The 26,136-nt window shown below is 43.0% G+C and overlaps 1 protein-coding gene across 2 annotated transcripts in view; it reads right to left on the reverse strand.

Moving 5' to 3' along the window:
- The window catches only part of LOC117872895 (tetraspanin-15-like), a 201,237-nt gene that overhangs the window by 111,167 nt on the left and 63,934 nt on the right, over positions 1 to 26,136 (reverse strand). The window contains exon 3 of one of the 2 annotated variants that reach the window (XM_034761734.1): positions 3,226 to 3,300. The exons of the other annotated variant lie outside the window; for it this stretch is intronic. Within the exon in view, the coding sequence (XP_034617625.1) occupies positions 3,226 to 3,300 (75 nt within the window). The remainder of the gene's footprint in view (positions 1 to 3,225; positions 3,301 to 26,136) is intronic. 2 annotated transcript variants of the gene reach the window in all.

The following is a 26,136-nucleotide window of genomic DNA, read 5'->3' on the forward strand; positions in this document are numbered from 1 at the left end:
GGAAATCTCAATGGGACAGTTGCCAGAGCTCAGTCTCAGGCCGAGGCAGTTGAGAAGGAACTGAGAGTGATTCTATACAACAATGGCACAGGGCACAAGGCTGACCAGCATGCGTGCGCAGGCCAAATGGACACTGGTATGAGCAATCTCTGATTGAAGATGCAGGGGGCACAAGCACACCTAGAGTGGAGCACCTGTAGGAACACTACGTGAAGAAGAAATCAGAGTTAAGAAGAAGGGCCTGACCCCTCGTGCTGTCATTTACGGTTGTACACCACAATGAGAGCGCTCTACTCCGTCATGCAACTGGAAGCATTTTACACCCATTGTCCCCAGGTATACAGGACAACATAAGTTGCAAGTCAATGAAGAATCAGGCCCCACAGCTCTAACTTCAGGTGACTCAGCCTGCTTGTTTGGAATATGATGGCCTAATGCAGAGATAATCCGTCCACGATACCAACCCAGAAGGAGGAACTGGAAGCCTATCACACAACAAATGGCATCTGCAACTCCTGCAATGCAAGAATAAGTCGTGTGAACTTCTGTTTCACTACAGGGGCTCATGCAAACCTTTCCTTTGGCTATGACTCACGTAGAATTGAACTTCCTGAGTACTGATTTGTGTTTAGGATTTGAGGTCACTGAGGAGATAATACACTCTTTAAAATCCCCCTCCCCCCCAGCTATTATAGTGCTAAAGGATCCATGAAATCATTTATACAAACAGAACAGATTTTTATAAAGCCCCTAAGTATGCATTTTAGAAATGGTTCAGCCATAGGGTATTGTGTGAGCCAGCAGAGATTATGGTTCTGTATTTAAGGCATTTAACTGATTGTTTTGTCAAGTTAATACTGGAAGTAGCAGCGTTTCTTCAGCTTAATTGAGAGAGTGGCAGAAAAGAACACCTATTGTAAGCATTTTTAATCTGTCCATTATAGTTATGTACAGGCATCATATGCAAAAGTTTCAAGCATCATTTAACATAATTGAGGCAAAAAGCTCAGCAAGTTCCAAAGAGGATTTATTGGGGGGGGGGGGGGGGAGAGGGAGTGGGGGGAAAATCAATCCTTTGCTGGAAAGACTGCAAAAGCGCTTAACTGATGCACAGGGCTTTGAGTGGGGCCTTGTACATAGGGGTGAATTTCACCCTCCAGTATATAACTAAACTAGGGTAAAAGTGACAAGGACCATGAATCCTAATGCTTCAGGGCAAACCTTGATTCTTAACTAAGATCAGGAAGATATCTCTTCCCCATTAAAACACAGAGTTGCATATTTAACTAGAACAATGAGGAGTCTGGTGGCACTTTAAAGACTAACAGATTTATTAGAGCATAAACTTTTGTGGGTTAAAAAAAACAAAAACAACAACCAAAAAAACCCACACTTCTTCTGATGCTTATGCCCAAATAAATCTGTTAGTCTTTAAGGTGCCACCGGACTCCTCGTTGTTTTTGTGGATACAGACTAACATGGCTACCCCTCTGATATTTAACTAGGTGCAGCATATGAGTTTCACAGATCCACTGCAACACTTGGTATTGACCACTGGGTGAGAGGAGACACTGGATTTGAGGCAGCAATTGTCTGCCCCTGTCTCAATTCTTCTGGCCCTATCAAATCAGTCAGTAAAGAAAAATTTATCAATAGCTTTTATTTTCTTTGACATTGCAAAAAAGGAAGTCAGGAGTGAATTTAACTAAAGCTTGGAGAAGATTCCCTATGACCTTCAGCAATTTCAAGCTCCTGAATCAACCCTCCTGCTATTTTAAAAGCAGCTTCCTGGAGTGACACGCTCACTCAATATTCATGCCCACTTCCTGCTCTTGCTGGCCCCTTTATTGTTTTGACAGATATAACTAATTTTCCATACAAAACAGTGGCAAAAGTCGGAGAGCTCAGTGGTCGATGCAAGAGGAAGACGGGAAACTATGTTTTCCCAATGCTTATTTAATACTCCCGTTAAGCATGGGTAATTAGGAGCTGATGTGAAATGTATTAACATACATCCCATTATTGAAACCAACAAGCTACAAAAGAAAACAGTACAGCCTCTAAAGCAACAAGTTAAAACATTTTTGCATATTTTACATTTCTAGGACCATTTCCCATCCCACAGTACTTCTCTGTCTATACTATAGTAATAAAACAAAACCACCACTATAGCAGGACAGTACTGCAGGGTGTCGTGCATGAGCTGGCAAAGCAGTGCTGCACAAAACCCACTATCCTTATAGAAAGTTCCCTTCATTAAAGTTCAGGACATTGTTTCCCAAGGGAATAGGTAGTCTGGAATACCAATTGGGATTTTCCAAAGGAACTGAAATGCATTAAGCACCTAACTCCCACTAACTTCTACTTTCAATTAATTTAATATCCTTATACCAGTGGTTCCCAAACTTGTTCCGCTGCTTGTACAGGGAAAGCCCCTGGCGGGCCGGGCCGGTATGTATGCCATTGGCCTGGAGCAGCGAACCGCGGCCACTGGGAGCTGCCATCAGCCGAATCTGCGGACGCGGCAGGTAAACAAACCGGCCCAGCCCGCGAGGGGCTTTCCCCGCACAAGTGGCGGAACAAGTTTGGGAACCACTGCCTTAGACCCTTCACAGGCATTTGAAACTTGATGCAGTGGGATACTGGATGCCAGTGGAAGGATCCCCTTTTAAAATTTTTCCCATGCAGAACTTTAATCCCCAAGTTTAGTCAGAGAATCTTGGTTGTATCTCTCATCCAAAAGACATAAAAGTCTTTCCCATCCTTTGCTTACAATATTTACCCAACCCTTCTAACAATCTGGTCATATAACGGGAGAGGGAAATTTCTTTAAAGGTATCAGCTGAAACCTGGTGTTCAGCTCTGGTGCCAACATCGAGTGGATCTCTAACCTAATTTGTGGGCAAGAGGAAAGTTAAAGAGCATTGTATCTTTATTAATAATTCTGACAATTTCTCCTAATTCAGAGTGTACGAGAGACTATATAACTGCAAAACTAATATACAATATAGGAATAAATGGTCAATGAGAAATATTTAGCTTTCAGCCATGCACAAAAGAAGAGGTGAGAGTCTCTTAAATAGCATAACACTGAAAACAGTGACTTGGGAGAAACCAAATCCGCCTTTGCTCATGTCAATGGTTAATTGAACAGGCAGTTCCGCATTCTTCTTCAGACAGGAGAAATGTGATTTGCACACTCCAAGAAAAGTTCAAAAAGCTCACCTTGTTTTCGAAGATTATTTCAATGAATATCAACAGCACCTCAGTGATGAAGATCACCAAAAGAACCCAGAAAAACTGCATAGAAAAGAGAAAGTAGGCCATTACTACCGTTCTAGCCAAAGATGTATTCACTCTGACTCATTATAATTTCATAAGACGTGAACAAAAAGGTGTTATTACTTGCCTCAAATTCTTGTTTGAAGAAATATTAGGGGGTTATAACAGTAATATATATGCAGATATTTATCATGAAGGGCCATAAAGTGCATCACATACAAGGTATATATTCAGGATCGCCTCACACCACTGAAATGCGGGAGCTGCAAAGAGACTTTGGGCAAGGCTACACTACACAATTAAGCTGACTTAAGTTACGTTGATGTACAGCTACTGCAGTAATTGACTTGCTTTTGCATGTCCACACTATGCTTCTTGTGTCAGCAGTGCATGTCCTCACCAGGAACACTTGTGCCAATTTAACTGCCAGCATGGGGCATTGTGGAATAGTGTCTGAAAGGCAGTGTAGAGGGGCGGACTCACCCCTGCGGCACCTCCTGCTGGTCTTTTCTGGGAATTAGCTCTTCCAGCATCCTGGAGCGCTCTGGCCCCTGTGTCCCTCCCGGACCCGGGTGCCCTTGTTTCTGGGGTGCTGCCCTGTGGTAGTACACCCCTCAGTACTAGGGTCTCCCCTCCCTGGGGAACCCCCACCGAGTATCCCTACCTTGCCTCAGAATAAGGCCACTGCCAGTCACCAACTAGCCCCCGCTCCCTGGGGCAGACTGCAGTATAGGCCACTCATCACAGGCAAGGTTGGGTTTGGACCTGCTGTGTTGGCCAACCCATGGGCTGCCCTCTGCAACCCCCAGTACCCCTTGGCCTCCTACTAGGCCGCAGCCTGGGGCTAACCAGACTGGAGCTCCCCAGCCTTTCCCCAGCCCTGCTCCACTCAGGTACCCTACCTCTAGATCCCTGCAGCCAGGCCCTTCTCTCCCTCAAGGCAGAGAGAGACTGTCTCTTTGTTCCTGGCTCCCAGCCTTTATAGGGCCAGCTGGGCCTGATTAGGGTGTGGCCCAACTGCAACTACTTCCCCAGTCAGCCCAGTAGCTTTTCCTTTTGCCCCAGTGCTCTGCCAGGGCTGTTTTAAACCCCTCAGGGCAGGAGCGGGTGTCCACCCCGCTATAGGCAGCAACAGTTGACGTAAGCAATGCAGCATCTACACTGACGCTGCGTCACCCTTACTACATCAACTTAAGCACCACGTGGAGATGGAGTTATTAAGGTGAGTCACACTGGTGGGAGCTATATTTTAACATAGATGGTAACAGAGTTAGGTTGATGTAAGCTGCCTTAAGTTGACCTAACTCTGTTAGGCCTCATTTACACTGGGGGAAGGGGGGAAAATCGATCTAAGTTACGCGACTTCAGCTATGTGAATAACGTAGCTGAAGTCAACGTACTTAGATTGACTTACCGCAGTGTCTTCACTGAGGTAAGTCGACGGCTGACACTCTCCTGTCGACTCCGCCTGCATCTCTCGCCCTGGTGGGGTACCGGAGTTGACAGGAGAGCGCTTGTGTAGGACTGATAAATGAAATTGTTTTTAATTGTTCACTTTATTAATGTAACTTCATAAGTAAAGTTTTATGAACGAAACAATATTCATTCATAAAACCGGTTACCCCAATAACTGGCTAATTAACAGTTAAGATGCTTGTTAAGAGCCATAGCTATTCAGTCAGCTGCCTTTGTAAGTTTCACTATCAATCCAATTCCTGCTTAAATCACTGAGGCCTGGTCTACACTAACCCCCAATTCGAACTAAGGTATGCAACTTCAGCTACGTGAATAACGTAGCTGAAGTTCGAAGTACCTTAGTTCGAACTTACCTCGGTCCAGACGCGGCAGGCAGGCTCCCCCGTCAACTTCGCGGTACTCCTCTCGCCGAGCTGGAGTACCGCAGTCGACGGCGAGCACTTCCGGGTTCGACTTATCTCGTCCAGACAAGACGCGATAAGTCGAACCCAGAAGTTCGATTTGCTTGCCGCCGAACTACCGGGTAGTGTAGACCTACCCTGAGACTTGCACTGTTTCAGTATTGTAATTTCTGTTCACCATTTATTACACTTGCCTACAGTGTAACTTCTGTTCACTGTTTGCCATCCATTATACTTGTCTATATTGTAACTTCTGTTCACTGTTTGCCATATTGTAATTCAAACCCCATTTTAAAACGCTTACTCCATTTTGTAAGGGCTTGCTGTAACCTTCATTTTTGCAAACCCTGCTGTAATCTTATTAGTTTAGTTTAGATGTGTGAATGAGGTATGTATGGATGATGGAGTCAACCTCCAGCCCCAACCTGTCCTGATTAAATACAGTTCAAAACACCAACGGCAGAAGATGCAGACCGAGCCCTAACAAAGTAAGAAGAATCCACCCTAAAAAGAAAAGGTACAATAGAAGGAAGATCAAAGCCTGGTCCAAGGCTGAAAGTCATGTCTGCAATTGACAGGGGATCAATCACCAAACCCAGAGGCAGCGTGACACAGCAAGACCTATAGACTCTGGATTCAAACTAAAGCCTACAAAAAGGATGGGTGAGATGAAAAACTTTGGAGGAGGGTAACATTCTGCTGCCAACATGGAAGGGCATTAGTGCATGGCCAACAGAGACCCAGCTCGTCCTTGTGCCCGGTTTTCCTGGCCAGTTAGCCGCCACAAACTACGAACCCAAGCTGCAAACTCAAGCCACAGACTCAAGCAGGACTGGTAACTATGCAGCAGCTGCAGAACATCTGATGAATGTGTGTGTGTGTAAGTGTGTGTGTGTGTGTGTGTGTATGTATAGGTATTAGGTATAATGTGTGTGTATAAGGATTAAGATATTAGTTATTGGTCATAAATCAAATTATCATAATAAATGTGGCATCTTTATCTTGTCCCCTTTAATAAGATCCTGCTAGTTTTTATTGGTCGATTTATCGTGTCTAGACTAGATGCAATAAATCGACTCCTGCTGGATTGACCGCTGCCCGTCGATCCAGCGGGTAATGTAGATAAGCCCTTAGGGTAGACCAGGCTCTTGTAATAGTTGGAAAGGAAAGATCTCCAGTCCAACTGGGAGTACAGGAATGGTTTTAGGGAAGCAAAATATAAGGACTCAGTTGGATTCTAGCTGGGGCTCTAGCATTAACACTCCTACTTTTACAAAATCTGCCATGAGGAGACAAACAGCCACTAGACGTCAGTTAGTTTTTACCGAGCAATTCTCCCAAAGTGCTAATCAGCGTAGCAACTAGGTGCTGTATAGATCAGCATAGAAACACACAGGTAAGAAGCCAGAAGACCAAGGAGATGAGAATTGGTCGGAGGATTGGTCACAATTTTTATACCCACGTATTCATGACATTTTATTAACCATAACTCCACGGCGTCAGCAGTGTTTATCATTCATCTGTTTATAATATCCTCATTATGCCTCTGCTTTTACTGCTTATCTTTCACATATGTCTGAGTCAATATTATTGCTCCTCATCATAATAGATTTAATGTAATGAAACACTCACGAGAGTGATTTACTCCTGGCTTCTCCTCACAGTATACCAGCGATTTAATCATCAATTTGCTTCATTGTCACTGCAGGTGATCAGGGCCTCCTAGGATGCGGTTTCTCATTGTGTGAGTGGGATGTTTAAATACGTCATGCCTCAACATTCCATCCCCCACACAAATTCCTTTGGTATCCATCAGGAAGGCCCAATCCCACACTAGGTCAGTGGAAATGTTGCCACCGATTTCGATGCGAGTGGGAGCAGACCCTAACTTCATTGCTGTCTGCATTGAACTATATAGTTTCCAATGACCCCAGATGTTGCAAGGATTTATGCTCATATGTCCTAATTCTGTGTTTCTCAACCTTTTCGGGTTGGCAACCATGTATTCAAAGTCAAAAATGTTCACGATTCCCCATTTATATTTACTGTAAGACTAAAACAATGCAACAATGATAAGTCTATGCAATGTCATGGTATGTGTTTTGAGAGGCGGACAGAATATCTGACTTTGAGGTGAGGGTGTTTGGGGAGTGGATGATTACAGTCTAAAGCAAAGAAAATCTAAAATTGTAAAGACTTGCAACCCCACTGATTGCCTTTCATGACCCCACTGGGGGTCACAACCCAGTTGTTGAGAAACAATATTGCCATAATTGACAGCTGCTTTCTGAGAGAGAAAATGCTCGGTGCCACCTCAGAGCCCTGGCCCTCCCCATCCAGTGTCCCATCTCCAGCCATCTCTGATGCTTCAGAGGAAGGAGACCAAAAAAACCCCTCAAGAACCGCCGAGTCCTGCCCCCATACAATACCACTCATAAATTAGTCCAGCTCTCTCTCATGCTACTATGTACTCAGCTTTACTCAATGGTAGTAGGAATACCTGATGCTCCAAGTGCTTTTCATTCACAGATCTCCCTCCCAACTTTGTAGCTCAGGTCCATGCTTATCAAAAAAACCACCCACTGATCAACTCCGACTCCCTATAAGAATGGAAGGATGCCCTCTGCACATTTTACAGTGTAGAAACATATCCACATGCACTCTCTCTCTCTCTTACTAGGCTCTGATATAATCCACTGGAAATGAAAGAGTTACCATAGTAACTAACTACCCCATCAGATGTTGTCTTTAAAATCCAGCACAACTTTATAAAGGCAATTTACTTACCCAGTCATTAAATTTGTTCCTTGTGTCGTTAAAATGTGCATTTACAAAGCACCTTCCAAGGCAAGTATCCAAGGGAGTTGTACGGAAAGAAATCATTTACCAAACTCAATGAGTCCAGTCAAAAGGCTTAAGGAAGTGGTGACAACTTAATAGCATGGTTACAATGAAATAACAGCATGCCCAAAATAGGTTTAATTTAGCTAGCTCAGCTCTCAAAAATAGCAAGGCTGCAGCACTGCGAACCTCAGTACAGGCTAGTTCCGAGAGTTGCTACCCTGGGTTCTGGGTAACTTTGTCGAGCCCATGTTGCCACTGCTTCACTGCCCAGTGACCTGAGCTAGCCAGATTACAGGGAGTTTGAGAATGTCAATTTAATCTACAAAAACATCCGGTGACTGCAGTCTAGACATACCATTAGTCCATGTGGAAACATAACAATATAATTAATCAAGATGCTACGATTTCATGATGATGATAAATACTTAGCTAGGGCAGAGGAGTTGAAATATGGCCAGGACACTTAGGTTAGCCCCTCCTCTTGAATAAAGAGTCAACGGTTAATGTCTAGTCGAGTGATTAAATGCTGCACCTACTATTAAAAGAAATACCCTCTTGACGTTGATGCTTTTATCAGATTGTTCTGAATTTAATTTTCAATCCTAAAGTAGCACAACTATTAGTCGTTAATCACTCTGTTCATGTCTGATTTCATTAAGCCAACTAAATGATACCCCAAAAAATGGGAATGTTGAGGACTTCAACAGAATTTTAATTACTTCAGTACCACAAAATGCACTGGCAGTGTCAATAGATGATGTATGTTGTGAACCTTCTGTGACCAGTAAGGGGTTAAGTATTGCTAAAGAGAATATATATATCTCCTCAATATATGTTTCACTCTATATGCATCCGAAGTAGTGGGCTGTAGTCCATGAAAGCTTATGCTCTAATAAATTTGTTAGTCTCTAAGGTGCCACAAGTACTCCTGTTCTTTTTGCGGATACAGACTAACACGGCTGCTACTCTGAAAGCTAAAGAGAAGGAGACTAATGATGGAAAGAGCATGTACAGGGGCAGAGGTCGGGAGTCATATAACCAAAGTTCTATTCCTAGCTCTATCATAAAATTTAGGCACCACTGCAAGATGGCATATTTCTTTCTTGAGGTCACATAGATATCAATTTGACACCCTTCTTCCATCGTCTCTGTGAAACGGCAGAAAATAATTTGCTCCTTAACCTTTTCCCTGCTTCCCATGCATCTTAATCATAGAAACATAGAATATCAGGGTTGGAAGGGACCTCAGGAGGTCATCTGGTCCAACCCCCTGCTCAACACAGGACCAACACCAACTAAATCATCCCAGCCAAGGCATTGTCAAGCCTGACCTTAAAAACCTCTAAGGAAGGAGATTCCACCACCTCCCTAGGTAACCCATTCCAGTGCTTCACCACCTTCCTAGTGAAAAAGTTTTTCCTAATATCCAATCTAAACACCTCCCCCACTGCAACTTGAGACCATTATTCCTTTTTCTGTCATCTGGTACCACTGAGAACAGTCTAGATCCATCCTCTTTGGAACCCCCTTTCAGGTAGTTGAAAGCAGCTATCAAATCCCCCCTCACTCTTCTCTTCTGCAGATTAAATAATCCCAGTTCCCTCAGCCTCTCCTTATAAATCATTTGCTCCAGCCCCCCAATCTTTTTTGTGGCCCTCCGCTGGACTCTTTCCAATTTTTCCACATCCTTCTTGTAGTGTGGGGCCCAAAACTGGACACAGTACTCCAGATGAAGCCTCACCAATGCTGAATAGAGGGGAATGATCACGTCCCTCGATCTGCTGGCAATGCTCTTATTTATACAGCCCACAATGCTGTTAGACTTCTTGGCAACAAGGGCACACTGTTGATGCATATCCAGCTTCTCGTCCATTGTACCCTCTAGGTCCTTTTCTGCAGAACTGCTGCCTAGCCACTCGGTCCCTAGTCTGTAGCAGTGCATGGGATTCTTCCGTCCTAAGTGCAAGACTCTGTACTTGTCCTTGTTGAACCTCATAAAATTTCTTTTGGCCCAATCCTCTAATTTGTGTAGGTCCCTCTGTATTCTATTCCTACCTTCCAGCATATCTACCACTCCTCCCAGTTTAGTGTCATCTGCAAACTTGCTGAGGGTGCAGTCCACGCCATCCTCCAGATCATTAATGAAGATATTGAACAAAACCGGCCCCAGGACTGACCCTTGGGGCACTCCGCTTGATACCAGCTGCCAACTAGACATGGAGCCATTGATCATGCCTCTTCTTCAACAATGTTACATTCTTGCTTGTCTGAATTACTGGAAACATTACATTTTACCAGTTGGGCAGCTGCTTGCCATTGACACTAGGCCAAACCGCAACACTTGTTAGATTCTTTGTCAATACGACCCCTTTACAAGACTTTATACATATACGATTAGCCAAAAGGAGCCAAAGTCATCACATTAGAGTCAAGGAAGTTATATCAGGGATACAGTTAACTCAATGTGTCCAATCCCTTGACAATTGAGCAGCCACCATAAAAACAGGCAACAAAATTCCACTCAACTTTAAAGAGCGAAATAGCCAATAAAGGTTGTTTGCTACCAATTTATCCTGCTCAAAACAGGCCAGATGAAGTGGGAACAAGTTCCTGATTTCTTATTAAATTAACACTTGCCTGAGCCAGTTCCTTTTAAAAAGTTCATCAATCCCAATGTGGGCAATAAATTATACTTATCGTTTTCTCAAATGCTTTGGAAAACTATTAATCATTTCAACTGCTGTGAAGCCGCTCCACAAACTGTTTTTTACTCATTTAACAAATGCCTGGCATTATTTTTTTTAAAAAAAGTTATTAATCTTGTCTACAGCAAAATTGAGAATTGAAGCAAGGCTCACAGGGAGAGGGGATCATAATACATGATCATGCGTCTGACGAAGTGGGTATTCACCCACGAATGCTTATGCTCCAATACTTCTGTTAGTCTATAAGGTGCCACAGGACTCTTTGTCGCTTTTTACAGATCCAGACTAACACAGCTACCCCTCTGATATATAACACTGCTCTACAGCCAAAATGCTTCTGAAATAAATGTAGTCAAACTTTACTAATTCTGGGTCACTGAGAACGAAAATGATGCTTAAAATTGTTGATTGGCTCTAGTTTTCAAGATATGCTATTGGGTCAGTATATACAACCCTGGACTTGGGAATGGCGGAGGATAAGTGAGTTATAAAGGGAAGGGATCTCAATTTAAACCAGAAATGACTAAAATACATCTTTGACTGAATCTATGAATAAATCTATGACTGGGTTTGGACAGTACTTGCTTTTTAGGCAAAACAATGAATAATGCAATCTGAAGCTGGTATTGCATCATACATGATATGAATTGCATCATGTTATTCCTAGAAGTCATGGATGATGCAATCATAACGAAGCTTACATCACTCTGCTAAACAAATTGCCCTATATCAGCTCTAGAAATCATACAGTGTCGTGCTCTCTTATTTGTCAGTGTTTGATTTTGCAAAGGGACACATTTCTGTTTAGCCAAAGTGAGCAGAGATGCTTCGTACTTGTGTGAACAGTGCAGATAACTTCTGCTATGTTTGTGGTGAAGTGACTTTTGCATCACAAAAGCGCAGTATAACCACTATCACCCTTATTCTGGCGATCAGGACAAGAGGTGGGCCCCACACATATGCTGCAACACTTGTGAAACAAATCTTCGCCAGTGGTTGAACAGGAAAAGGAAATCTATGCCTTTTGCAGTGCCAATGATTTGGAGAGAGCCAACAGATCATACCAGCAATTGTTACTTCTGCATGGTGCCTCCAGTTGGGAAAGGTGTGTCAAAGAAGAAAAAGTGGACTGTGCATTATCCAAACATTCCATCAGCTATACGCCCAGTACCCCACGGAGAAGGACTGCCGGTTCCTGATGCACCAGAATAATTCTCACTTGAGTCAGACAAGGAAGAGGAAGAGGATGAAACTTCTGGTCTTGAACCATCAATGTCACAGGACCCATATTTTCTCCCATCCTCCTCCTCTGAACCACACCTCATAACACAAGGTGAACTGAATGACCTTGTCAGGGATTTGGAACTACCCAAGAGTAAGGCAGAGCTGTTGGGCTCCAGACTGCAGCAGTGGAATCCCCTGGCAGGTGATGTTAGGGTTTCCATGTTCGGTGACCGTCAAAAGGATCTTGTCCCATTCTTCTTCATGGAAGATGATCTTGTAGCCTGCAACAACATCGATGGTGTGATGGCAGCCCTCAACATCGTTCACGATCCAGATGAGTGGAGACTGTTCATTGATTCAGCGAAGACGAGTCTTAAAGCTGTTTTACTGCATTATGGCAATGTTTTGCCATCAATTCCAGTTGGTCATGCAGTCCATATGAAGGAAACCTATGACAACATGAAACAACTTTTGAGGTGCATAAACTATGACCAACATCAGTGGCAGCTTTGTGGCGATTTGAAGGTTGTTCCTCTCTTGCTTGGTCTGCAGACTGGATACACAAAGTACTGCTGTTTTCTCTGCGAATGGGATAGTCGTGCAAGAGATTCCCACTACATCAAGAAAGATTGGCCACTCTGACAGTCATTGGAGCCTGGGAGGAAAAGTGTTCAGCATCCACCACTTGTTGAATCAAGGAAGATTTTGTAACGACCCTTACACATCAAGCTGGGTCTGATGAAGAACTTTGTCAAGGCCATTGACAAAACACAAGCAGCTTTCAAGTACCTCCGTGGAAAATTTCCAAGGTGAAATGAAGCTAAGATAAAGGAAGGTGTCTTTGTTGGTCCTCAGATTCGTGAACTTCTTCAAGATGATGCATTTGACCATGCACTGCGTGGCAAGGAAAAGATGACATGGAAAGCCTTCCAGTTAGTGGCAATAAATTTTCTCAGAAACAACAAGGCAGACAACTACAGGTTGTTGGTGGAAAACCTCCTCAAGGCATACAAAAGCCTTGGTTGCAACATGTCACTAAAGATACATTTTTTGCACTCTCATCTAGATTTTTTTCCACCAAACTGCGGAGCAGTGAGCGACGAGCACGGCGAGTGATTTCACCAGGACATTGCAACAATGGAGAAATGCTATCAGGGCAAATGGAGCCCATCAATGCTTGCAGACTATTGCTGGACAGTGACAAGAGATGCTCCATTTAATGAATACAAGAGACAAGCCAAGAAGCGCCAAGTAGACACTGAATAGGACTAAACTATGTACATAATAGTTTTTGCCTTTTGTTTCATAATAAATTTTATTTATATAACCCTTTTGCTGATTTTTAAAGTGTTACATAAACAGGACAGGTGAAATATTATCATGTAAAGCAACCATAAACACATGAAAAGACCTAGGTTTACAATTTATGATTAAAACTCTATCTACACAATATACATAGACATAAAATGTAAAAACTTAAATATCTTCGAAACAGTAGCCAATCAGTTGTTTTAATTGTCATCTTTGAATTCAGCACATCAAAATACATAATAAATAGCACATTTTATCTCTGAAGCAGACTACCTCTCAAAAATTGTAGACCAGTGTAATACATGATCAATAATACCCTTTTGTCCCAATCAGTGATGGACCCAAACAAGAACAACTTCACCTTTGATTGGGGCTTGGATGAATTAACAATACCTGAATCCAAACCAAATCTGGTCACAATGCAGCACCTGTCCTATTATATCCAGTGCACGAGGCAAAAATCCCTAAATTGGACTGCGCTGATATTCGCCTATAAGATCAGAGGGTTCTCTCCGTCTGGGTTAACACAGGGTCACAAGGGCAGCAGGGGGCTGTAAGTTAAACAGATCCCCCATATTGAGTCTGACTTGATCCCTGCTGTACACACACACACACACACACACACACACACACACACACACACACACACAGAGGTAACGGGGTTTCCTTCCAATAGCAAGTGTGGGGCAGGGTGCTCTTGGTACTTGGACCCAAGTGCTCCCTTTGAACACCAAGAAGCTGGAAAAAATACATCCCACACTAGAACTTCCAGGATTCTGCTGACCCAGAATTGCCAGGTATTTACAGCCAGGACAGGAAGCCTCCAAAGTCTTTCAAGAACGTGCCTCAAGATTTTCAGCCCAATTCCAGGCTCTTCCTGAGCCTGAATATCTAGACTTATGGGTAATTATTTGAAACCAAACCTCAAACACTTTGAAGTTCACTCATCACTAGGCAGCTTCCCCTGAGGAATCAATCCATCACTATCAGCCTGACTTTCAAAGGTACTGAACACCAGCAGTTCCCATTGATTTCACTAGGTTCTCAGCATCTTTGAAAGTCAGACCATCTGTAGTTACTACTTAAGATGGCCACTGGTTGGTACAGATTGGTATATGGATGGGAGGCTAGCTGGTTCCTCTAGAAAAAAAACAACCCTCCCCCATCTCCAAAGTGGACAAAAGGTGAGGACAGGTGGATTGGTGATCCATATAATGGACCAGCACAGGTCTGATGCACCACTGGGGAGAATTTCACCCCAATAGGGTAAGAAAATATTGGGTTGATGTACCAAAAGCCTGAGCAATGTGGTTCTGCCCTCCATTTTATAAGAACGGCCACACTGGTTCAGACCAAAGGTCCATCTAGCCCAGTATCCTGTCTTCCGACAGTGGCCAATGCCAGATGCTTCAGAGGAAATGAACAGGACAGGCAATCATTTAGTGATCCATCCCCTGTCGTGCACTCCCAGCTTCTGGCAGTCAAAGGTTTAGGACATGCTGGAGAATGGGGTTGCATCCCTGACCATCTTGATATTAGCCATTGATGGACTATCCTCCATGAACTTATCTAATTATTTTTTTAACCCAATTATACTTTTGGCCTTCGCAACTTCCCTTCGCAATGAATTCCACACGTTGACTGTGCATTGTGTGAAGAAGTACTTCCTTTTGTTTGTTTTAAACCTGCAGCCTATTAATTTCATTGGATGACCTCTGTTTCTTGTGCTATGTGAAGGAATAAACAACACTCCCTTATTCGCTTTCTCCACACTATTCATGATTTTGTAGACCTATCATATCCACACTTAGTCGTCTCTTTTCCAAGCTGAAAAGTCCCCGTCTTTTTAAATCTCTCCTCAGACAGAAGCTGTTCCATATCCTTAATAATTTTTGTTGCCCTTTTCTGAACCTATTCCAATTCTAATAGATCTTTTTTGAGATGGGGTGACCAGAACTACATGCATCTATTCTACCCCATCTCTACCCACTTCTACTCTAAACATGGCCTGCAAGGATATAAAAAAAAGGGTGATCGTCAGCTATGTCAAAGCTTTCTGGACGTTACCTGCATTTGCACCTTTAAGTGCGTTCTCTGAAGATGCAATTGATACAGCAAGTGGGCTGCTGCTTAGAGACTCGAAGAGCCTGACTGAACACAGGAAATGTTAGAGTGCACTTTCCTTCTTGATTATATATTTCCATTTCTCAATTCAACAATCGCAGGAAAAAGGCCTTGACAGAGAAAATGACTCTTTTTTGAAGTGCAGATTTTACAAGCCTAAATCTATAAATAAAATCCCATGTATATTGCAGGGGGACAACAGGATTCCTACAGATAAAAGCTAAACATACACAGATTTCACTAGCTTCTAAGGCTCTTTCTTTGGGACAATTGTCCCTTGTAATTTCAGTTTGGGATTACTTTGGGATTAAGTTAAACCACATACAGGAGGCTGAGCAGAATGGTTCTGTAAAGACACTGAAGTCTAGATTGAATATTGGTGTTTGGCCCTGCAAGGTATATGAGGTGGGTTAAGTAGGAACACCATCATTTGTTGATAAAGGCTGCAAGAGAGAGTGGTAAGATAAGACTGTGCAGATGTGTATTGACATGACAATGAGCTGACCAAGGATAAATCGTTGTTGAAATATATCTTTATCATTTCAAAAAATTTGGAGGATTACCAGAAAGGCCACATCTGCATTACAAAATTAAGTCAACATAATTTATGTCGGCATACAGCCACCACAGTAATTACAATCGCTTGGGCATGTCTACACTTTGCACGTCTGCACTACGAGCACTTGTGTCAATTGTACTGTCAGTGTGGGGCACTGTGGGATGGCTCCCGAAACCCAGTAACAATCAAACAATTGACCGTGACTCTGTGCTGCTCGTGGATGTAGTGCTAAGCCAGCATAGCAGGGCAGTTAAATCGGGGTATGGGGGCGAGGGGGGCAAAATTTAAGTGCAGACATTTCTATAGTTAAGTCAATGTAAGCTGCCTTGCATCGATCTAACTCTGTGGTGTAGACCAGACCAAAGAATTCAGTGTATGTGCAAGCTGCATGAGGTAGTGATTAGAACAGGGACTGGGCCTGAGCAGGGATTCTCAGAGTTCAGTTCTCATTCCCCCCACCCACTGATTTGTGCAATCCTGGGCACCTCACTTCACCTGTCTGTACCTCTACCTCCCTTCCTGTAGGCTGGGTACAATATTTACCTACTTCACGAGGGTGTCAAGGGGCATCATTCCTCGTTGTAAAATGCTGGAAGGTACTCTAGCCAAAGACACTGTAGCACATAGGCTTTAGGATTTTTTAAAAATTGTCCTCAATATGCATTTTTTAATATAAAAACAAACAAAAATGTGCTGTAGTGTGGCATCATCAACATTCTACAGTAAATGCTTCCTCAGACCTTGTTTCTTAAAAGGGATATTTTAGAGACTTAGGTCCGGAGCCACAAAGGAACTTAGGTGTTATAACGCTCAGGGTCGCAATGCCGAAATTTTAGATGCCTAGAAAGTTACAGGAATTACACTGTGATCAACAAAGTCAGAGTTAGACACCTAGGGTATGTCTACACTATGAAATTAGGTCGAATTTATAGAAGCCGTTTTTATAGATATCAGTTTTATACAGTCGATTGTGTGTGTCCCCGCATAAAATGCTCTAAGTGCATGAAGCCGGCGGACCGCATCCACAGTACCGAGGCTAGTGTCGACTTCCGGAGCGTTGCACTGTGGGTAGCTATCCCACAGTTCCCGCAGTCTCCGCCGCCCATTGGAATTCTGAGTTGAGATCCCAATGCCTGATGATGCAAAACAGTGTCGCGGGGGGTTCTGGGTACATGCCGTCAGGCTCCTCCCCCTCAGTCAAAGCAACGGCAGACAATCGATTCGCGCCTTTTTACCTGGGTTACCTGTGCAGACAACATACCACGGCAAGCAAGGAGCCCGCTCAGCTCAGCTCACCGTCACCATATGTCATCTGGGTGCCGGCAGACGTGGTATTGCATTGCTACACAGCAGCAGCTAATTGCCTTTTGGCAGTAGACGGTGCAGTATGACTGATATCCGTTGTCGTCGTACTCTAGTTCAATCATAGGCACCTGGGCAGACATGCTTTGTCTCCTGGAGACAGTCAGTCCTGCCGGCAGTCCTATTGAACCGTCTTGACGATGATGGCTAGCAATCGTAGGACAGTATTTTCTGCCAAGCACCCAGAAGATGCCAAGGGCTATCAGTCATGCTGCACCGTCTGCTTCCAGCTTAAGATGTAAAAAATAGATGGACCAGATTTATTCTGTATTCATTTGCTTCCCTCTCCCTCCGTGGTCACCTGTGCTCTCCACGCTGGGCAAACAGGAAATGAAATTCAAAAGTTTGCGGGGCTTTTCCCGTCTACCTGGTCAGTGCATCTGAGTTGGGTGTGTTGTCCAGAGCGGTCACAATGAAGCACTGTGGGATAGCTCCCGGAGGCCAATAACGTCGATTTCCTTCCACGCTACCCCAAATCCGACCCACAAAGGCCAATTTTAGCGCTAATCCCCTCGTCGGAGGTGGAGTAAAGAAACCGGTTTAAAGGGCCCTTTAAGTCGAAAGAAAGGGCTTCGTCGTGTGGACGTGTCCAGGCTTAATTCGATTTAACCCTGCTAAAGTCTACCTAAACTCGTAGTGTAGACCAGGGCTTAGTCTCCCTAGGTCCTGATTGAGCAAAGCACTTAAGCACATGCTTAACTGCAGAATCCGGACCTAAATAAAACTCACTTTGAGGGAGGTACAGATCTTCCATTAGCATTACTGGGAAGTTGTATGTCTGCGTATATACCATACTTTTGATCTGGAAGCTCTAGTATCTTGCAATTAAGAAACTTGTTTAAAACAGGTAGAACTAAACAGCTTTTCTCAAACCTGGTACTCAGAGTTTAAAAACAATGTATTTTCCCCTCATGTTCTTATGAGAACATTGTGACAAAGGATGATATACCAAACTGCTTTCCCCAGCTGTTTAGAAACATCCCTATCATTTTTGCCTACATCATATGTCACTGAAACGATCTTAAGAAATCTAATCCTTGTCAAAACATCCAAAGCAAAGAATAAATAGATGCAGAGTGTAATAACAGTTCACAACTTCAGTGAGGCAGGTTTGCTCATTAGATGGGATCATTTTGAAGTACAGGTGTAATATAAATATATAGTATCTTTCTTATAAAAAACTGCATGGGGAAATAATTGCACCATTTGCAAATCAGCCAAGAAAAATAATAATCCACTTCTCACTTATTTTGCAAAAGGCAACATATCTTATAGGTTTCCTTGACTGTGTATTGTTTACAACAATAAGCAAATTTAATATATTACAACCCCTTAATTGTACCATGAAAAGTGATTTTTCTCAGCAAAAGGCTACAGTTCTCAGGGCCTGATGTTACAAAAAACTCACATAGGAAAGCCCTACAGTACTTAAACAAAAATGATTTTTGAAATTTAAGGATAATGCCTGTTATAGAATTCTTTAGGAATGCTCAAAAAACCTATTAAAAGAATTCGATTTTGTATTAAAAGGGTTTAAGAGCAATTTCTGTAGAACCCTATTGGTTTATTTTCCATTAAGTTCTATAGCATTTCCTCATAAGAGTTTACTTACACAAGTAATCCCATTGAAGTCAAAGAGACTATGCCCAGGAATAGGATTTACAGGATAAGACTGTCAGTTTCCACATATGACAATTCACTATCCTATGCTCAATAATGCAAAATTCTGCCCAAATAAAAAACCATTTCCTTCAAAAACTCCTGTGAGATTATCTTGCAGTGTATGAACCTTACATAGATAAAGGCTGCAACACTTTAATGTACACCCTGTGCATTGGGTTATACTGACGAAACAAGCAATATACAATATTGTATATAAGCGAGGTAACGTCACTTAACAGGTAAACAAGGGACAGGGAATCGAGAATTTCAGTTTTCAAGTGGCTAGCAAAGCTCTGGCTTTTTGCTTTCTAAAACAGTAGTGTAGCCGCTGTAGCACGGCACAGGAGACTGCTTCTTTTTGGGGGGGATCTCTCTGTGGTGATGACTGCGACCAATGTTTGGTCACCTTCTTAGGTGCAGGGTCCTTAGACACGGTTTGTGTGGAACCCTTGTCTGAGGCTGCTGTTGGAGAACTTTGGCCAGGAGGAGTCCTAGACTCTGGGTTGGAGGCTGGCCGGAGGGATTTCTCCATCATCAGTAATTTTAGTTGGAGGTCCCTGGCTTTCAGTGTCCTAGCAGATAATTTTTTGCAGGGTGGACACTTCTGCGGTACATGGGTTTCCCCAAGACAGCGGATGAACAGAGCGTGACTGTCCGATACAGGAACTGATAGTCTGCAGGTTAGGCACCGTTTAAATCCAAGGGAACCAGGCATGCCTGAGGAGGTTTGGAGTTCAGTCACCCTCGGCGGAGCCCCACTGCGTGGAGGGAGGGATGGGGCACAAGAAAATAAGGTGGGTGGTTTTTTGTAAATGGGTAAATAAGGACAGGAAGTGGGGAAGACGAGAAAAAACAAATAAAAGTGAAGATTAAGCAATATACGAGTTAGCTGGAGCGCTGCTGTCGTTCCGACCCGAGCCAAAGGCGGTAGAGAAGGAACTGAGGGACGGTTGGCAGCGCACGCTAAGTAGCCCCTCGGAGCGGCGCAAGATGGCTGCCACACGTGCGTGGCCAACCAGGGCACTGCTACTACAAATCTCTGACTATGAGCGCAGGGTGCCAAGACACCTAAAGTGGAGCACCCACAAGGCCACTCCTCGAAGAAGAACCTCTCTCTGTGGAACAATTGTCTCGTATGCTTCCTCAGACGTTAGCTTCAATAACAGGTGGGGGTAAATTTGCACTCGCTACATAAATCAATAGATTTAAGTGAAGACCTGGGCAGCCACAGAGAAACTGATGCCAAGTGTCCGGGTACTGTAGTACAATGAAAGTACAAAACGGCTGGTTGGGAGGGACATCATCCAATTGCTAGGGCAGAGGACTGGGAGTTAAGATGGAATTAAGGCTGAGCTCTATTCCATTTTAGTTTCACTGAGTGACCTTGTACAAGTCACAGCTTGTGTGTGCCTCCTTTTCCCCCGCTGCAAAAGGGGCATGAAAAAAAGTCTCTGAATATCATGAGAAAGGCTTTGGAGGTCCTCCAAAGACGAGTCATGTAACCGTTCCACCCTGAAATCCCTTCTCAAAACCCATCTTTTCCTCACCGTCCATCAAATGTTCCTTTAATCAATTCTCTTTAAACAATAGAATGACACTATACAAATAAAACAGGAACTTACTGTTTACTAAAAAAAAAAAAAAAAAAAAAACCAGGAGTACTTGTGGCACCTTAGAGACTAGCAAATTTATTTGAGCATAAGCTTTCATGGGCTACAGCTTCATCAGATGTTTACTGTGCAACACAAGGAACCTTATCACCTAATTCTGTGTATTCCGCTCATGTCTTTTCTCCCCAGCATCCTGCTGGGTCATGGTCTATTGAGATTGCAAGCATAAACCACACATTTATTTGCTATGCATTCTGAAGGTTTTATAGAGAAATGCTCCATAATACACAAAATATGATTCTCTCTATTATAGTAGTGCTCAGAGAGACAAGGTGGGCGAAGTGATATCTTTTATTGGCCCAACTTCTGTGGGTGAGAGAGAGAAGCTTTTGAGCCACTCAGAGCTCTTCTTCAGGTCTGGGAAAGTTATTCCAAGTGTCACAGCAAAATGCAGGTTGGAACAGATTGTTTAGCACATACTGTAAGGGACCATTCAAGGGAAATAGCCTGTTAACACCTCTGCAGTCATAGGACAAAAAGAGGGGATTAGCGAGTTACTTATTCTAAACCATCAATTCTACCGTGAATTTTGCTGCGACTCTGGGGGCAAGTCTACACTACAAAATTAAGTCCATCTAAATTACATCGATGTACGGTCCCTACAGTAACTGAATTGGTTTTACATGTCCACACTACGCTCCTTATGTCGGTGGTGCGCGTCCTCACCAGGAGTGCTTGCACCGGTTTTACTGCCACTGTGAGACACTGTGGGACAGTTTCTGAAAGGCAGCAACAGTTGATGTAAGCAATGCAGCATCTGACACTGCGTCACCCTAACTACACAGACTATGCCTCTCGGGGAGGTGGAATTATGAAGGCTATGTCTACACTACAGCCTATGCCGGCAAAACTTATGTCACTCAGAGGGGTGAATATTCCACCACTTGGAACGACATTAATTACACTGACATAAGTGTTCGTATGCACAGCGCTACATCGGCCGGAGAGCTTCTCCCACTGACACAGCTTATGCTGCTCATGGAGGCGGGTTTGGAGAGCTCTCTCCCATTGGCATAGATCCACTTCACCACACATGCTGCAGTGGCACAGCTGTACCAGTACGCTGCGCCACTCTACGTATAGACATGGCCTAAGTTGGTGTAGTGGGCGAATTACATTGGTGGGAGCTACATTTTAGTGTAGACACTTACAGAATTAGGTTGACTAAAGCTGCCTTATATCGACCTATCTCTGTAGTGTAGACTAGGCCTAAGAGTACCTTTCCCAGACCAGAAGAAGAGCTCCTTGTGTCTCGAAAGCTTGTCTCTCTCACCAACAGCAGTTGGGCCAATAAAAGATATCGCCTCACCCACCTTGTCCCTCTAATATCCTGGGACCCACATGGCTACAACTACACTGCCTCCAGTCATGCTCAGAGACAGTCCCAGCTCCAAAGACCTTACAATCTAAAGACCAGGGCCAAGATTTTAAGTACCCAAGTTGAGGCACCATAAAAAGGGTCTGGCCTCTTAAAAGTGTCAAAATGGGCATTAAAAAAAAATGGAGGCACCCAGAAACACCACTGACTTTGGAAAATCTTAATGAAGATACAACAGTTGAGTGTAAAACAAACAAAGGGGATGGGAAAGAAAGGATATGGGTTGGAACACTTGGTTATGCAGACAAGCTCTGTGCACATGTACCTGTTTCTGAATACAAGGTTTTCCCTTTAAGTTTTAAGATGTAAACTAATGGCCACCTGCCTAACTATTATCACATGACTATATTAAATATAATTTACATGGGGAAACTTTCAAATACGTTTTATTGCATCCTAATACCATTCACATCTTGCCACAGTCCAACAATGACCTTAGGCTTACCCGCCCACAAGTGACCCCACTGGTTCCACTCAGCATCTATATTGCTTTTAACAACTTTTTCTTTTTGTCCACCCCCAACTTTTCATTTCAACATCCTGTAGAAATAAATGCACCCAAACTAAGCAGACATTGGAAGCAAGGCATTTTATGTAAAGATGCAGAGATTTCAGCTAATGCATTAATAGCTGGGTCTGGAAAGAATCCAAGTTCTAAGTTAGGATTTGTATTTGTAGCTACTTGGTGCAGAGAAGGAAATGTTTTAGAAAGGTGTCCTAACTAGTTGCAAATATCAGTCATTTAGATCTGAAGAAACTAAGCAATTTGTCATCACTCAGTGCCCTGGATATACAGACCTGTTCTCCTGACTCCATGATTAACATTTTGCTCCAAATCTAATCTACTTTGGTTTTTCCATAAGGGCAAATCAATTGGGGTTAATCTATTTCCATAGATTAGCTGTGCATCTATTCTCCCTCCCCTCTTCAATCTATAAAACCAAAATCGGATTTTAAGGGTTGCTTCTTTATTAAGAACCAGCCACTTAAATGTGAATTATTAATACAGATTTAGACTAGTTAGTTTCACTAACATTACCTTCCCAGAAAAGATTTTAAAATTAAAAATACACCACCATGCTAGTTCTCTAACCTGAGAGGCAAGAGATTTTGGAGATAGTAATCCTCACAAATTTTAACTAGGAGTAAATGGACAAAGATCCAAAGGGAAAGATTTTCTTTCTGACCGGGATAGTCAAGAATCAAAATTCAGGATTGCTCCAAACCAAATTCCACTCCAAACAGTGTGGGATCCCCCTGGAAATTGTGTGCATGCAGGCACTAAGGACTTGGCTAGAGAGGAAAATTTATTGGCCTAATTTACCAGAATAACTCCCCATATGGATACTCTTGCTCTGGAATGAGAAAGTGTCCACACAGGGAGTTATAAGAGCATAATGGGATAAGCGGTATAATTATACGGATAATGTTCTCCATGTAGACAAGCCCTAAAGCTTAAACGCGCTTGGTGTACATCTACACTACAAGCTAGGGCTGTGATTCCCTGCTCACGTAAGCAGAGTCATAACAACTTCCCCTGAGCTAGCACACTAAAAACAGTAGTGAAGCTACAGTAGCAGGGCAGTGGCAGCAGCACAGGCTAGCCATACCCATGTGGTTCAGGCAGGTTTATATTCAGGGTAGCTAGCCCGTGCCAGGCTACAGCGGCTACACTACTATTTTAGCATGCTAGTTCAATAGGAGCTAGCACCACTGCACACTCAACCTGGGAATGACACCTCTCGCATGTAGTGTAGATGTATCCTTGGGGGGATATTAAACGTCTACAACTACTGATCCATTCAAACTAGGGACGGACATGGCCATAAACGTATGGCAACTTAATGCTCCCCTCTTAGGCCTTGTCTACACTATGGGGGGAGATCGATCTAAGTTACACAACTTCAGCTACGTGAATAACGTAGCTGAAGTCGACATACTTAGATCTACTTACTGCGGGGTCCACACTACACGATATCGACAGGAGACGCTCTCCCATCGACTCCCCTTGCGCTTCTCGTTCAGGTGGAGTACAGGCGTCAACAGGAGAGCGACTGGCGGTCGATTTAGCGGGTCTTCACTAGTGCCAATGCATCGATTGCCATGCGTCGGACCCCCCGGTAAGGGGAGATGATCCCTTAGAGATCACGATCTCTGATTCAGAGTCATGACCATATGTCACTAAACCACTATGATTTCCACTTTGAACCGGGCATACCTAACTTTCGTAGTGTTTTGTGGTGCTGCCCATCTGAGCCCCTTCCACGCAAAAATCAACAGCAAAGTCTATAGTGGACTTCATGGTGTTTCCCTTTTTGGAATAAAAGCTCTGCTGGGGGGAAGAGGGGGACAGTATCTGGTTTCTAAAAAATTCTAATAATTTTTTAATTTACTTGTATTTTAAATTAAAGAACTTTTCATATGATCTGCTGGTGTTTAAACATACCAATTCCAAACAATTCTCCCTTTATGCAATTACCACACAGTTTTTATCTAAAGCTGGTAAAGGTTATAGTCAAGGGAGGAGGATTGATGGCGATACTGGAGAAAATCACCTAGACCAGTGGTTCGCAACCAGGGTACACGTATCCCTGGGGCTATGCACAGGTCTTCCGGGGGTACATCAATTCATCTAGCTATTTGCCTAGTTTTACAACAGGCTACATAAAAAGCACTAACAAAGTCAGTACAAACTAAAATTTCATACAGACAATGACTTGTTTATACTGCTCTATATACTGAAATGTAAGTACAATATTTATATTCCAGCTGATTTATAATTATATGGTAAAAATAAAAAAAGTCAGCAATTTTTCGGTAATAGTGTGCTGTGACAATTTTGTATTTTTTGTCTGATTTTGTAAGCAAGTAGATTTAAGTGAGGTGAAACTTGGGGGGTTCGCAAGACAAATCAAACTCCTGAAAGGGGTACAAAATAGTCTGGAAAGGTTGAGAGCCGCTGACCTAGACAATGATCCTGCAACGTAGGTGGACCCTAGCACTCAAATCCTACAAGGGTCCATGATTGCAGGATCAGGACCCAAGAACATATGTGGGATAGAAGAACACAATAAAAGTAAGATTCAGAAGCATGAGCACCTGCCTACCTCCACAACTTATCTTTGGCTGATGAATTCTCCTAATGATTTTTTAGCATTGATACTTTAATGGGCTTTATTGAAAAACAGGCACTACTAGTTCCCTACAAAGGTTTGTTCTTTTTGTTACAATACTGGTTTAAGAAATGTGATGCAGGAACATACAGAGCTGGAATACCAAGTGTGGAATTTTAATACTGTATACCAGGAGTTAGCTGGTATAGAGAGCATGCACCATGAAGAGAATAATGGATTTTTTCACCCACGTCACTCAATTTTCCCAAATTGTTCATATAATGAGGATGAATGGTGGGGGGAGGACACACACTATAGTGAATTAAATTTGAAAGTTCAAATTATTAGAAAGTCAAGAGACATTATCTCCCCTGGAGAAATCAGTTAAAAAAATTACATGCTATACTGAACAATGTGTCACCTGCAAAAGTAAATTCAAGTGATTTAAAAGTCTTAGAGCTCAGGGACAATTAATTTAAACCAATCCTTGAGCTCATAATATATCATATAGTGCTTAAAACTTTCACAATACTAAGCTTATCCCCACAGGGATACCAATTAGATGGGTTAAAAACACAGATTAACTTTGTTTAGAAAACAAAATCCTTGGGCCTCCCACAACTTCACAGCAGTGTCACAAACACATTGTTCAGCAATTACCACAAGTTGCAATTTTGATGTTTGGCTAGATAACAGATAAACTCTAAAAAGACTTTCAAATACAAACACCCTCAAAATGCATGTTTCCCACCCCTTTATGCTCGGAATACAAAGAGCTGACCCAATTCACCCTGGGACCTGAATATAAAAGCAGAATATCAGATTTTTATAAATCTGATCGGCTGTCTTGCTGCCCAAGCAAAGAACTATGAGTCTGAGGGCTGGTCTACACTAGGATTACCATACGTCCGTTTTTTCCTGGACATGTCCGGCTTTTTGGTAATCAAACCCCCGTCCAGGGGGAATTTCCAAAAAGCGGAACATGTCCGGGAAAAATACTCCCTGGCTTACCTTAGAGCGGGCGC

The sequence above is a fragment of the Trachemys scripta genome, chromosome 2 (assembly GCF_013100865.1).
Source record: "Trachemys scripta elegans isolate TJP31775 chromosome 2, CAS_Tse_1.0, whole genome shotgun sequence".
Taxonomy (NCBI): Eukaryota; Metazoa; Chordata; order Testudines; family Emydidae; genus Trachemys; species Trachemys scripta.